This window comes from Chrysochloris asiatica, unplaced genomic scaffold (genome assembly GCF_000296735.1).
Source record: "Chrysochloris asiatica unplaced genomic scaffold, ChrAsi1.0 scaffold00019, whole genome shotgun sequence".
NCBI classification, from domain to species: Eukaryota; Metazoa; Chordata; class Mammalia; order Afrosoricida; family Chrysochloridae; genus Chrysochloris; species Chrysochloris asiatica.
The window spans coordinates 3,514,283-3,528,917 of NW_006408537.1; the positions used below are offsets into that span (position 1 = coordinate 3,514,283).

General features: G+C 39.8%; 1 protein-coding gene across 1 annotated transcript; it reads right to left on the reverse strand.

Annotated features, from left to right (window-relative positions):
* Positions 1 to 2,888: 2,888 nt before the first annotated feature.
* Positions 2,889 to 12,601, reverse strand: LOC102810929 (glutathione S-transferase A2-like). Its single transcript, XM_006835714.1, has 6 exons — positions 12,514 to 12,601; positions 8,818 to 8,869; positions 7,766 to 7,898; positions 4,121 to 4,262; positions 3,889 to 4,020; positions 2,889 to 3,014 (listed from the first exon to the last, which is right to left on the reverse strand). The coding sequence occupies exons 1-6, from the start codon at positions 12,598 to 12,600 to the stop codon at positions 2,889 to 2,891; spliced, it is 672 nt and encodes a 223-aa protein (XP_006835777.1). The 5' UTR covers position 12,601.
* Positions 12,602 to 14,635: the final 2,034 nt, after the last annotated feature.

Sequence of the window (14,635 nt, forward strand, 5' to 3'; positions counted from 1 at the left end):
ATACCTCTGTGAATGTAAAATATCTTGTACCTGCTTTATGGTATGTAATAGTGACTATGTTATATCAGGGCTGTTTGAAGAATGTTAACCTTTCCAGATGATGATTAAGACACTAATTTTTTTTTTTTTTTTAATGGTGCCAGGTACCACAACAGTAACAGAACTTTGCTGTTTTCTGAGGTTTTGTTTTATACTCTTTTTTTCCTTTTTTAATGGAGTGTGCTGGATGTCTGTATAGTTTTGTTCAGATGACTGCAGAACCTGGAAAAGCTGTTGCTGCTTTTGATGCATAACACTGTCTCTAGTCTACCCTTAGTCTAGAATTTCTAATTCATCCTGGTACTCTACACTGTCTTTCACCCAGAAGGACTCCCTCAGTGCCACCCCACTCACTTTAGTCCACTTGCCAAGACTGAACCACAGTGCCTGCTTTTGTACTGCTACTACTAAACATAAATCTTTTCTTTAGAATGACACTTTTCTTCAAAAACCTACCCCACATAATAGCATCCTATGCAATTTGAGAAAACCATACTTTAAGGATTGGTGGCCAACTAATTTCTCCAATTGTGCCACTCTAAACTTGTGGAAGAAGATGACTACTATTTGTGCCCCCCAAGGCATGTCTTTCCTCTGTGAACACACTAACAATCCTTGCAATGGCTCAGTCTGTCCAAACGCCATGGGCTTGGTAGGCACACAGTGCCTAAGCCCTCGTCTTACATATGGCTGGTACACTCCAGGATGCATAGCACCCCAGCTAGTCCTTTATAATTACCACCCACCACCACCATCTTGTCCTCGAAGACAGCATAGCCTCTGAGATAGTATCTTAACTTGAGGCAGGAAACTTTTTTCTGAACATGGAGTTTGGCAACATTTTAGAAGCTTTCATCATTTTGCCTTTTGTATGCTCCACCACATTCATAGTTGTGTCTACAGCAAAGTAAATACCCCATATGCAAAAATCCTGTCAAACCCTCATATGTTTGTGGGTGTATTCCCACTCTTCCTCCCATATGCATTCAGCCTGTTTCCTGTCAGTGTATTTATCCATAGAACACTGTTGTTATAGGGTTGTATATATAACTTTATTTACCTCGATCCCTTTTGCATTCCTTCCTGTGACTTCACCTGTTTTCATCATTTTCCACCAACCTCCTTCTTGTCGTATATTCCCTTCTACAGCACCCAAGTTAACATGTCTTCCCTCTATCCAGTGAACTAGTCTTCCTTCCCTTCCACCCATGGTAGCCATTAAATAATGTTTCTTTTAGCAAGAAAACGTTTTCTTGAGTTTTACCCATAGCAGTCTCATACAATATTTGTCCTTTTAGTGACTAATGTCACTTAGCATAATGTTTTCCAGGTCCATCCATGTCATGAGGCGTTTTACAGATTCATCACTATTCTTCAATGTTGTATAGTATTCCATTGTGTAGATGTACCATAGTTTGTTTATCCATTTTCACATAGATGGGCATTTAGGCAGCCTCCATCTTTTTGCTATTGTGTATACTGCTGTGATGAACATCAGTGCATATATCTACATGGCTCTTATTTCTTTTGTATATATACCAAGTAGAGAAATTGGTGGACAATACAGCTTTGCTATTTCCAACTTTGTAAGGAAGCACCATATTGTTTTGCACAGTGGTTGCACAATTTTATATTCCCACCAGCAAAGTAAGAGAGTCCCAATCTCTCTTCACCCTGGCCAGTATTTGTTTTCTGGTTTTTTGAACTTGAACTGTTAATGCTAGGGTGAGATGATATCTCATTATTGCTTTGATTTACATCTACTTAATGGCTAGTGATCTCAAACATTTCTTCATGTGTTTGTTGGCTGCCTGAATGTCTTCTATGGTGAAGAGTCTGTCCATGTACTCTGCCCATTTTTTAACTGGCTTCTTTGTCTTTTTCTTGTAGAGGTGTTGTAGTTTTCTATAAATTTTAAAGATTAGCCCCTCATCATGATAAGTCAATGCAAAAATTTTTCCCAGTCTGTGGGCTTTTTACTCTTTTGGTGAAATCTTTTGATGCATGCAAGTGTCTTAATATTTTGGCAGTCCTGTCATCTATCTTGTCTTCTGCTGTTTGTGTTTTTAGTTATGTTTGATAGTGTGTTTGTAGATCCCTTGTTTGTATCTATTTTTTCATTGATGAGTTTTCTAGGTTTTACATTTAGGTCTTTAATCCAAATTAAGTTTGTTTTAATATATGGTGTGAGATCTGGGGCTTGTTTCAATTTCCTGCATCTCCTGAACTGATTTCTGGTTTTGCCACCAGCATATGTTGTTGGGACTATCTCTTTCTCATTTAAAATGTTTTGGCCCTTTGTCAAAGATCAGCTGATGGTTTTACCTCCAGGATCTCAATTCTGTTCCACTGATCTGTGTGTCTTCATTGTACCAGTGACAAACTGTTTAGATCACTGTGGCTGTGTAGATTTTAAGAACAGGAAATGAGTGATCCCCAACTTTGTTCTTCTTAAGTAATACTTTGCTTATCCTTAGTCCCTTTTCTTTTCACATAATATTAGAGATTCATTTTTAGTCTCTTTCAAGAATGATGTTGGAATCTGGGATTTCATTGTATCTGTAGATTGCTTTGGGTAGTGTTGACATTTTTACTATGTTAGACAACACTGAATTTTCAAGCAAATATTAGAATGTTAAGAGGAGATTAGAATGCTAACTTTATATCCGATCATAATGAAAAAGAACAAGTTGTAATAAAATATTCTCATAGGAGTTTTATTATTTAATCAGCGTATATAATTTGAAATGTTTATTAACCTCACAATAGCCAGGACTAACCATCTGGAAACCACTTTATTACTGTAAATTTTCACATTTGTGTTGTACTGCCTGACATCCATGCAAGCTTTATTTTATCTTGAATATCTTCTTTGCTTTTTCAAAACTTTTCTCATCCATGGGAGGCTTCCTCTGGCTGCCAGGCTGCAGGAACTTCTTCACTGTGGGGAGGTTGCTGACTCTGGCTTTCAGGGCCTATAATGGAGAACAGCACAGCCTCAGAGCAGAGTCAAAAGAACACCCCATCACCAGAACCACCCAAGACACCTGAGACGCTCTAGACCAGGACCAACTGAGTCCCCTCCATCAGGACCCAAAAGGGAAACACACACCCAGAGAGAAATGAAGATCAGAAGAAGCTCACTAGCATTTTTCCCTGAAGACACCTTTCTCTAAGACTCTATTCAGATCACAGTCTCCCTTACAGAAAAAGCTTGTACATTCACTGTGCTTCTACAATTCAAGGAAGAATAACATGCCTGTCTTCAAGGGAGGTACTAATGCTCATAAAGTCTCTAAATAACAAAAATGATGATTGAGATGGCATGAAGACAGAGAAAATTGGAAATGATAAACCATGGGGCCAGTTAAAATTAATATGCTCCTTCTCCGCTGCCATTAAGTCAGTAAGAGATAAAGATGGGGCCGAAGGGAGAACTTGTACAGAGAGGAACCAACGTGAGAAAGATGGAGCAGGAGCCAAGGGTAGGAAATCAGAGGGAAAAGACCTATTCACACAGACTAAGGCATAGAAAGAAAAGACACCACTTGGGATGAAGGAAATCCCAGAGACAACAATGGAATACAGGACTGGACAGAGAGAGGCTGAATCCTGGTGCCTCGCTATGATAAATGACAAAGTACTGTTTGAGGGTACCATCGGCTTCAAATTTCCTTGACTTCACAACATTTTTACATGCCTCAAGACCTCGAAGCTAATTTTGGTGATGTACAGGGGAGTGAGGCCTGGAGAAGCCTAAGTCTCAGAACATCACTAGTTCACCCATATACTAGATGCCCAGAAGGGAGGGGGAAGGGGCTTCCTCTCTGGGGCTGTGAATTCAATCACCTTCAGCAGAGGGAAGTTGGCAATAAGGCTGGAGTCTATCTCTTCCACATAGTAGAGAAGTTCAACCAGATGAATGTCAGCTCTGCTCAGCTTGTTGCCAACAAGGTAGTCTTGTCCGTGGCTCTTTAGCACCTGGCAAATTAAGGTCAATGGTCTGTAAATGGCCAGGACGTGACATTCTGTGGCCCTCTAAACTCTTAGCACCCCAAATCATTGAACAGATTCCATTTACCTTTTCATAGGCAGGAAAATAACGTGTTGTTGTTCTCTCTTTGATCAGGGCTAGCTTCGCATCTTTTTCCCCAGGTGGGCATATTACCAAATGAAGTATCAGCTCACTTAAATCTGCCACACCTTCTATATACATATCAATGCTGAAAGACAAAAATGAGTCAACCATCAAATGTCTCCTGTCTTGGGTTTTGTCTTCTAAAAAAGATATTCACCTTCTTTGAGTGCTAATTTTGTGCCGGTCATAATGTTAAGATTTTGACTTATCTTTTCACAGTTAATTTTTAGAACAAACTACAGAGGTATGCATATGTGTAAAATTTCTGTTAAGCACACAAGCAAACACAGGTATAGAAAGAAAACATAGATAACCTGCTCTAGATCAAGTCAAAAAACAGAAAATAGCAAATGCTGACGTGCGTGTGGAGATACTGGGACCTTCCTACATTGCTGGTGAGACTGTGCAATGGTTCAACCACTCTGGAAAATGGTTTGAAAGTTGGAAATAGAAATACCATGTCACCCAGCAATCTCTCTACTTAGTATATATCCACAAGAAATATAAGCCAGGACCCGAGTACCAAATGCACACTGATTTTCATCGCAGCACTATTCACAGAGGCAAAAAGATGCAGACAGCCTAAGTATTCATCAATGGAAGAATAGGCAAACCAAACTTTGGTACATACACCCAATGGAATACTATGCAACCTTGAATAATAATAAATCTGCAAAACACCGCATAAAATGGACGAACCTGGAGAACACTATGCTCAATGAAATTAGTCAATCACAAAAGACAAATATGGTATGAGACCATTATTGTAAAAGCTTTAAAAAAGGTTTCCGTACTAAAAGAAACGTTCTTTGAGGGTTACTAGAGGTGGGAAGCAAGGGGAGTAATTCATTGGCTAGAGGGTAAGTACATGTTAGCTCAGGTGATGAGAGCAATATATGAAAATGGGGAGTTCAAATAAAAGAAGAGAAAGAGCAGTAGATGAATACTGTATATAGGTGAAGACACTGGGAGTTCTGCATGGACTAAAGGAATTACAGGTATATAGTGATATAGACACAACCTCGTAACAACAGTGCTCTGTGAGTAGATGCATGGATTGAGACATAGGCTGAATAGGTAAGGGATGAAGAATGAAATATATATATATATATATATATATATATATATATATATATATATCCCACAATATATTGCTGTTGCTAAATTCCATTGAGTAGGTTCCAACTCATAGTGACCCTGTATAGGGTTTCCAAGGATTGGCTGGTGGGTTTCAACTGTTTACCTTGCATTTCAAACTGACCTTGTAGTCCAGTGCATTATCCTGCAGCATCACAAAGAAGATATTTGTACATCACAACTTTCATGTAAACACAACTATGAATGTGGTGGAGCATATAGCAAGCACAACAATCATATTATCAAACATCTTAAGACTATGAGTTGATGGTCAGGGGGACTCAGAACCATAGTCTCAGGGGTCACCATGGTCAATTGGCATAACATAGTGTTCTACATCTTGCTTGAGTGAGTAGTATCTGGGATCTTGAAAGCTCATGAGCGGCAGCCTAAGGTGCAGCTATTGGTCTCTTCATGTGCAGAAGAAAGAAGAGTGATAAGAACTGAGGAGGTTTTGAATTAATTAGTCTAATGTACTAATGGAACATGTGATCATCAGTCTCTAGGACTCTAAGACTAGAAGAACTAGACAGTGCCCCGCTACCACTACCAACTACCCTAAAAGGGATCTAGGATAGAGTGGGAAAAAATGTGGAACAAAACTCAAAAAACAAAAAACAAAACAATCATTTTAAAAAAAGACTGAACTTATTGGTCAGAAAGAGACTAGAGGACCTGAGACTCTGGCCCTCAACCATCCTCAGGTCTGGAAAGGAACTCACCTTTGTGGCCAAACTTCCAGCCAAGTAATAGATAAGTTTATAGTGAAGGACAACACTAGCAAGGTACGCCCACTATGGAATGGTCAATCATTCAAAATCAATATGCCTAAGAACAAAGTTGAGAAGGGATTGGATGGTTGGTGGAACGGAAATAGGAACCACAGGAGGAACAAGGATAACTGTTGTTGTAAGGAAGGGATTGTAATCATTGAGATGAAACAAAGTGTATTGTTTGTTAAATGTAAAGCTGATAATCTTGTCTGTAAACCTTCACTCAACTTGCAATAAACGTTAAAAGAAATGTATAAATAAATAAAAAGTTCTTTTGTAGTAGATGTGCCTAATGAAATACCTCAGCTGATTTTTTATCTACTACTTTCATGAGTGTTGCTTGTGGAGCTGAGTAAAATTATATCTTTGACAACTCGAATCTTTTTTGTTGTTGTTTATCATGATGTTATTTATTGGTCCAATTGTCTATGCTAAGATATTTGAAAGATAGCTACCTGGTAAACCAGTTGGAAGATATCTGTATTTGTGTCCAATCCAAAGAAAGGTGATGCAGCAAAATGTGGAAATCAACAAACAATATCATTAATATCACATGCAAGTTACATTTTTTTAAAGATAAATCAAAAGAGGTTGCAGTAGTGCGTCATCATGGAGCTGCCAAGAATTGAAGCCAGATTCCCAAAAGGACGTGGAACAAGGGATATCATTGTTGGCATCAGAGGAATCTTGATTGAAAGCACAGAATACCAGAAAGATGTTTCCCTGAGCTTTATTGACTGTGCAAAGGCATTTGACAGTGTGGCTCATGACAAACTTTGGATAACTTTGAGAAGAATAGGAACTCATGAACAGTTTATTGTGCTTATGCAAAAACTGTATATAGACTGAAGATCAAACACTATAGCCTACAGTATGAATTGTACCTCACTGGAAAGAAAATTAAAAATCCTCATAACTTGACCAATAAATGGCATCATGATAAAGGATGAAAAGATTGAAGTCAAAGATTTCATCTTAATTAAGTGCTATTATTTAAGCCATTTCAACCAACAATATGCCACTCACTCCCCATCTGTTGATCCCTCCAGTCCTGGTAACCATTAATCTACTCTGTCTCTAGGATTTGTTGTGGGGTTTTTGAATGAGCCTGGTTGCTTCCAGCCTGTATCAAGACACCTGAGGTCACCTCAAGCTCCAAAGGAATCAATGGGCTCTAGCTTCCGCCAACCATGCCAAGTCGTCTAGTCCACATAATTTACTAGGTTCCTCATCATCAGTTTATCATTTCTGGAACTTGAGAATCAGCTTCTTTGCTCCCTTCCCTTCCTCAGACACTTAGATCCTTTGTTCTTGCCTCAAGCTGTTGATGGTGTGCAGCTCCTAAAGCACTGAGCTGCTAGAAAAACAAAATGGCCACATTTTTGACTTCTTGGATTTCCCTCTTACGAAAGCACTGAAACTGGGCCGCCTCATGGCACACTTGCTGAATCTGCCTTGAGCTTCCCATTCCCCCTTCTCCACAGCACTACACTCAACTGACTCACTCAGTCTATACACCTAAGGCCCAGCCTAGGGCTGACTCAGGGTTCCCTGCCATGGCCAGGCCTGAGGCTTCTGGCCTCTTCTTCTGCAATCCCAGCATGCTCTGTTCACTCAAGGTAGGACCTAAGTGGTTCCCATGTTCTTTACTGATGCAAGAAGAGAAAATAGACCGTACAGGGCTCTCTCCTTTATGTCCTTCCCGTACAGGTTGTACTTGGTGGCAATGTAGTTGAGAATGGCTCTGGTCTGTACCAGCTTCATCCCATCAATTTCAACCATGGGTACTTGCTGGAACATCAAACTTCCATCTTTTGAAAAAAGAAAAGAAAAGTAAGTGAAATATGTAATGGATCACACTCTTAAAAGATAAAAAATGTTTGGTGAGATAACAGAAGACATGAAACGAAAGCAAAAATCATAATCAGGTAGCATTTAACTGAAATAACGTTTTGTTTTCAGCTTTACAATCATCCTCACTTTTATCAAACTCTTTTATTGTCAACCTGTTATTTCATTTATCTTCTTATTGCCTAACCAGCTGTAAGTTGACTGCTTTCTAGTTTACATGTTGGAAATCTCCTCAAAGAAAGTTGGGAGTGGCTGCAACAGAGCTGCCAGGCAGGGGCCATTTTCAATGAGAATTTCCCAAAGTAGTTCTCATGGTGCTCATGGCATGTAAGGACAGTTCCGGGAGGGATTTCAAGGTAGGAGCCATGGGGTTGACATAGACAGAGCAGGCCCTATTTCCTAACTCCATGGATTCCATTCTTTGCTTAGTTTTCTCCCTCCTGAATCTCTCACCTGGCTTCCAATTAGTTCAACATGGTTTCACCTGGCTTTACAGTATTGCTTGTCTATGACCTTGTCTACTCAAGGTCATTTGTACATCTTGGTCTACTCCTTTCACTTTCATGCATGTGACTGTGTGTCTATGGATGGATGGCATTGTGGGATCCTGAGCCGTTGACAGCTCGTTCACAGTGCAGAAAAGCACAAGTTTAAAAAACAATCACTGAGCCTTGGTTATGGTGTCTATAGCAAAGATTCCCAGAATTCTAGCCTTTGTTTGCCAGATCTGCTCAAAAAGCCTTGCATTTTAACTACTTTTTCCCCTCTGTAACACTCTAAACTACCACCACATAAACACACAGCATTGCCTGGTATTAAAAATTACGCTGAGGACTTCAGTAGATACCTCATCAGGGACAGGTAGAGACTTGGTCTTACCATGTTGTAAGTTTTCCAAGTCTTCTGGAGTTTCTATAAATTTCTCTTCAAACTGGAGAAAAGAAACAGTAAAATTTCATTTACTAGCATTATAGAATTTTCAAACCTGAATGGCCCCTGTTGGCTACATAGTTTGGAGAAGGTAAGATTTCTGAGTTTGGCAAAAGGATTCAGATCATGGCCATTTGGAACACTTAGGTAAGACCCACATAGGAAAAGACTGGGTCACAGGACTTGGCTGCTTATTCAGGATTGGGGAGAAAAATATCATTGGAGAGAGGAGACATGAAAGGTTGCTATCATTCTGGATTTGAACATCTTGGAAGAGTCTGCTCCTCTATGTCAGATCTGGATAGGATACTGTGTGTCCCCCACCATTGGACTAGGAGCTCTGGTAGTGTAGTGGTTATGAGTTGGGATGCTAATCTCACAGTCAACAGTTCAAAACTACCAGCGGTTCCATTGGAGAGAGATGAGGCTTTCTGCTCCCATAGATTTATAGCCTCGGAAACCTTATTCAGGGTCAGAAGTGACTCCTAAGTACACCACCACCTGTTGCTGGGCTAGAGACCATTTGAGATTCTGCCACCAACCTGCCTCTGTGATAATCTCTATCACCCCACCCACGGGATCTTCACTCAGATCAAAATGGATCCCAGTTGTTGCAGAGTTCCTATGCCCACAGCTCGGTATTTCCTCTCCTTGAAACTGTGGGACACCCTGGAGCAGAACTGAAATTAAGAGAAAACTTAGAATCCCTGGTCTAATTCTTCACCTCCTCCCCCAAATAACTTTGGTTTGTGACTTGACTTTCTGGGTTTGAATCTTGATTTTTTTTCACTTTGTGACCTTCAGCACATTGCTGAGTCACTGTGTGCTCTTTTTAAAATTTTAAGCAATCCACATTGGTGAATATTGAAGTTGTTCTGGTCCCCTTTCCAGTTATTTAATCTTGGTTTAAATTAGACCTTCGGACACAGCTTCCATGAGTTGCTTGGCAGCCAAGCATTTGGGCTGTCATAGTTCTGAGTGGTACCAGCTGTTCAATACAAAACCAAAAATCAATTATAACTTAATAATGTGCTTTTTCTTAATAGACAGAATCTATCAAACCCAAAGTCTAAGGACAAAGTTATCAAGAATATGGATGTGATATTAATCTGAATTGTTCCTGTCTTGGCTCTGCCAGATAATAGCTCTGTAAGCTGTGTGTAGTTACTTCACATCTCTAAGCCTTAGTTTCCTCAGCTATAAAATGGAATAGAGCATTCCTTACATGAAGTACTGCAATGTTTTAAACTATATAGAACAAGATATGTGATTGTTAATGTGTTATGGCATCAAAGCCTCATTGCAGTCCTACATGACAGAGTAGAACTGTCCCACAAGGATTTTCTTGGATGTTATGTTTGTGGAAACAGATTACCAGATATTTCTTCCATTGAGTAATTGAGTGAGTTCAAATCACTAGTCTTTTAATTGTTGTTGTTGTTATGAAGTGCCTTCGAGTCGGTTCTGACCCATAGCAACCCTGTATAGGGTTTCCAAGGAACAGCTGGTGAGCTTGAACTGCCAACCTTGCAGTTCAAACGGCTTTTCAGTCTGGCGCATTAACTCACAGCACCAGTAAGGTTCATAATAATGAACAGATTTAGAAATATGAGGGTTGTAATGAGAGAGGTGGCCCCTGCCCAAGAGTCCTTGAGGCCTCGAAATGAGGGAGGAGGCCCTGCCCATAAGACCTTGAGGCCTAGGTCACACACAAAGGAAACTAACAGCTTCTGTTTTTATAAAAAGCCGCTTATCTAGGAACTGCCAATGAGAAAGCAACACGGTGGTCTCACCACTCAGCCCTATGTAAACCTATATAAAGCTAGTATGAAAGCTGTACTGGGGAGCTCAGCGCTTGAGACATTAATCCTTGATGCTCTACCGGCAATAAAGCCTCTTTCTCTAATAGCACTAGTGTTCAGGTGATTTCTTTCTCCCGTTCGGGCCTCGTCTTCCTGCAACAGTATTTCTCAGTGAAACAGCTTTTCTTGTGTATCTACACAGTCCCATAGGATCAGGGTATACAGATGCAGTGTCTGGTTTAAGAAAAACATGGGATGGTGGGTTGTCTTCTTGGAGGATAGCTGACATGGATATGGGTTTCATGATGGTGATGTTGCTTCTGAAGTGGGTGGAAGAGATGATCATGATCACCCTTTGGGCATGTTTCTAACTGTTAAATAAATGTCAGAATGATTTTTTCTAGTTTGTTTAAATCCAAATAAAATCCAGCAGTTTTGATCAGACAATGACTAATTTGCTTTTAATTGTGCTCTTTGAAGGGCAGAATTTTAAAAAATATTAGTCAAATCTGTCTATCCCTTTCTTATTAATGACTGGTGATTTTTTTATTTAAAAACTAAAATTTGTAAAGGGATAATTTTTATAAAATATACTCATTGTAAATGAACTCATTGTAAGGGCAAATACTCATTTAACTCTATCACAACTTTCAAGATAAAGAACATTTCTATCACTCTGAAAAGGTTGGATGAAAAAGATTCATCTATGTTGGTGCATGTATCAGCAACCCATTGCTTTATATTTGCTGAGTAGTATTTCATTATGAGATTTTCTATATTCAAGATCAAGTAATAATTTTACTCCTTCCTTTATAATATGTTGTTATTAAGTGTCTTTGAGTCGGTTCCGACTCCTGTCGGCTCTGTACAGGGTTTCCGAGGAGCAGCTGGTAGGTTTGAACTGCTCATCTTGTGGTTCCCAGTCCAATGCTGATCCAACAGCACCACACCAGGATTCCTTTAAAATATGGATGCCTTTTATTTCTTTTTCTTGCTTAATTGCTCTAGTTAGAACCTCTAACACAATTTTCATAGAAGTGGTGAGAATGAGCATCCTTCTTTTGTTATTTATTTTAGACGGAAAAAGCCGGTCTTTTACCAATAAGAAATATGAGCCTGGAGTGGGGGTGGATGGAAGTGGGATGGGGCTGTAGATGACCTTTAACAGGTTGAGGAAGTTCCTTTCTATTCCAAGTTTATTGAGAGTTTTGTGAAACTGGGATGGGTTTAGTCAAATGATTTCCTTGTATCTATCAAGATGATCATGTGATTATGTCCCTTCTACAATGAATATGGAGTGCAAAATCAGTTTGAACTGCAACGTCGGCTGTTCAAGCTCGCCAGCTACTCCTCTGAAACTCTATACAGAGTTGCTGTGGGTGGGAACGGACTCAATGACACTTAACAACAACAATTATTATAGTTAATGCACTGGACTGCAAAGTCGGCAGTTCAAGATCACCAACCGCTCCTCTGAAACCCTATACAGACTTGCTTTGGGTGGGAACAGACTCAATGGCATTTAACAACAATTGTAGTGATGGAGTCCTGGTGTGGCCTGCGAGTTAATGTGCTGGTCTGCAAGGTAGGTGGTTCAAATTCATCCACCACTCCTCCGAAACCCTATAGAGGGTTGCTAAGAATCAGAATCAACTCCACATCAATTAACAACTACATTGATAGCTTTTTATATGTTAAAGGAACCTTGCTTTGTGATCTTTTTATTTCAGGCAAAATCATTGACACATCATCTGGCTTGGAAGTCTCCTGGCTTATGTAAGAAAAGCACTTTGATATAGACAAGTTTATATATGACGTACCATGATGTCACTTAGGAACCTACCTCAACTCCAGCTGCAGCCAAAAGCCACCGGGTAGATTCCATTCTCCCCCGTCCATTGAAGTAATGAAGCTTGGGCTTCCCGGCCATGACAGCACAGCTCCTGGTTTTGTTTAAATCTGAATCAATGGATAAATGAGGCAGTGAATGAGACCACAGAAGCAAAAATGTACTTTATAATCTATGTTTAAACAAGATCAGCAATACAGAAGTGTGGAATTTCTGGCTTCTCTATTGCAAGTTGGAGGAGTCCCACCTAGGTCTTCCTTGCCACAAACTTCACACATCAGTGGCCACCATTGTGAAATATAATCAAACCAGTCTCATGCCTCATCCAGTGAAAATTCTTAGGAGATTTATAAGTAAGCTTATAGTAAGGACACTAGTGTTGATGCTACTTGGGAAGAAGAATTGGAGAACTGATCATGTTGTTGGTTAGGTGCCATCGAGTAGGTACCAACTCATAGCAACCCTGTGCACAGCAGAACGAAACACTGCCTGATCCTGGGCCAACCTCACTACTATTGCCTCGCTTGAGTCCATTGATGCTGCCACCTGGCCAATCCATCATGTTGGGGGTCTTCCTCTTTTCCTCTGACTCTCCATCTTAACAAACATTATATCCTTCTCCAGCAACTGATCCCTCCTGACAACATGTCCGAAGTATGAGATGAAGTTTGGTCATCTTGGCCTCTAGGGAGCACTCTGACTGCACTTCTTCCAACACAGATCTGTTGGTTCTTTTGGCAGCCCATGGCACTTTCAGTATTCTCCTCCAACACCACAACTCAAAAGCATCAATTCTTCTACGGTGACTAGTGGGTGTCAAAACTGACCAGAACCTTTGTAAGGGTTGCATATATAGTCCCATCCCCACAGGGTTCCAGTATCTTATTCGCATAAGTAGTGAAGTGTTCAATCCCCTTGGTGAGCCACAACACCTTATCTGTATAATCCTGAGTCCTGGCGTGGTGCTGTGAGTTAAGGTGCTGGACTGCAAAGTCAGTTTGCACTAAAAGATCAGCGGTTCAAGCTCACCTGTCACTCCTCAGAAACACTATACAGGGTCACAATGAGTTAGTACCAATTCGTTGGTGCTTAACAACAACATATGATTTTAGCTAGAAAGGCCATATAAAGTTGATCTATTTGTAACACAGGAACCCTGAAACTAGAGTCCATTACTGACAGAGCAGAAGAGGAAGTAAAGTCACTATGTATTTTGGGCTGTTAAACTGAATTAAAAGTAGAAATTAGGTCTCGAACTTGCTTGACTATAATCAAAAGATCCAAATTCTTTTCTGCATACAGAGGAGGATACCAATTCACTGTTCCATTTAGAATTCTATATTCCACCTCAACTGAGTGTATTTTATCATTTAGAAAAAGATGTTACTGCTTTAACTTTACAGTATAGGGAAAGCAACTAACATTTATTCAACATCTGCCATGTTCTGGGCATGCTCACAAACTTCTCTTTATTGAATCCTACAAAAGTCACCTAAAGTGAACTTGTAAAATGTATTCTCATTTTACATTTTATGTGCAGATTTTGTAAATATAAATTGGGAGGATTTTGAAATTTCTTTTCTTTTGAGGGTAAGTACCTTGCCCAAAGTATTTTATGGACCTGAGATTTGAATCCAGTTCTCTTTGAAACCAGTCTAGGCTTTACTTTCTAAATTGGTGGCTTTCAAAATATACATGTTCATTTTTTTACTGGACTGTGAAATCTACTACTTTTTCAATTAGTAAACTTTATTTTTCAGACCACTTTTAGGTTTACAGATAAATTGAACAGAAAATACAACGAGTCCCCCACTTCCCCTGCCCACAGTTTTCCCTATCAACTGGCACTTGGGGCACACTTTTGATACAATTAATGAGCTAATGGAGTCCTGGTACAATGCTGTAGGATAAGCACTGGACTGTTAATCCCAAGTTTTGCGGTTCAAACCCACCAGCCACTACTCGGAAGCACTGTACAGGGTTGCTATGGGTCAAAATTGACTTGGCAGCAGTTAACAACAACAACAACAATGAGCTAATATTGATACATTTTATTAACTAAAGTTCATAGCTTCCATTAAGGTTCATTTTTTGCATTGTACAGACCTAAGATTTT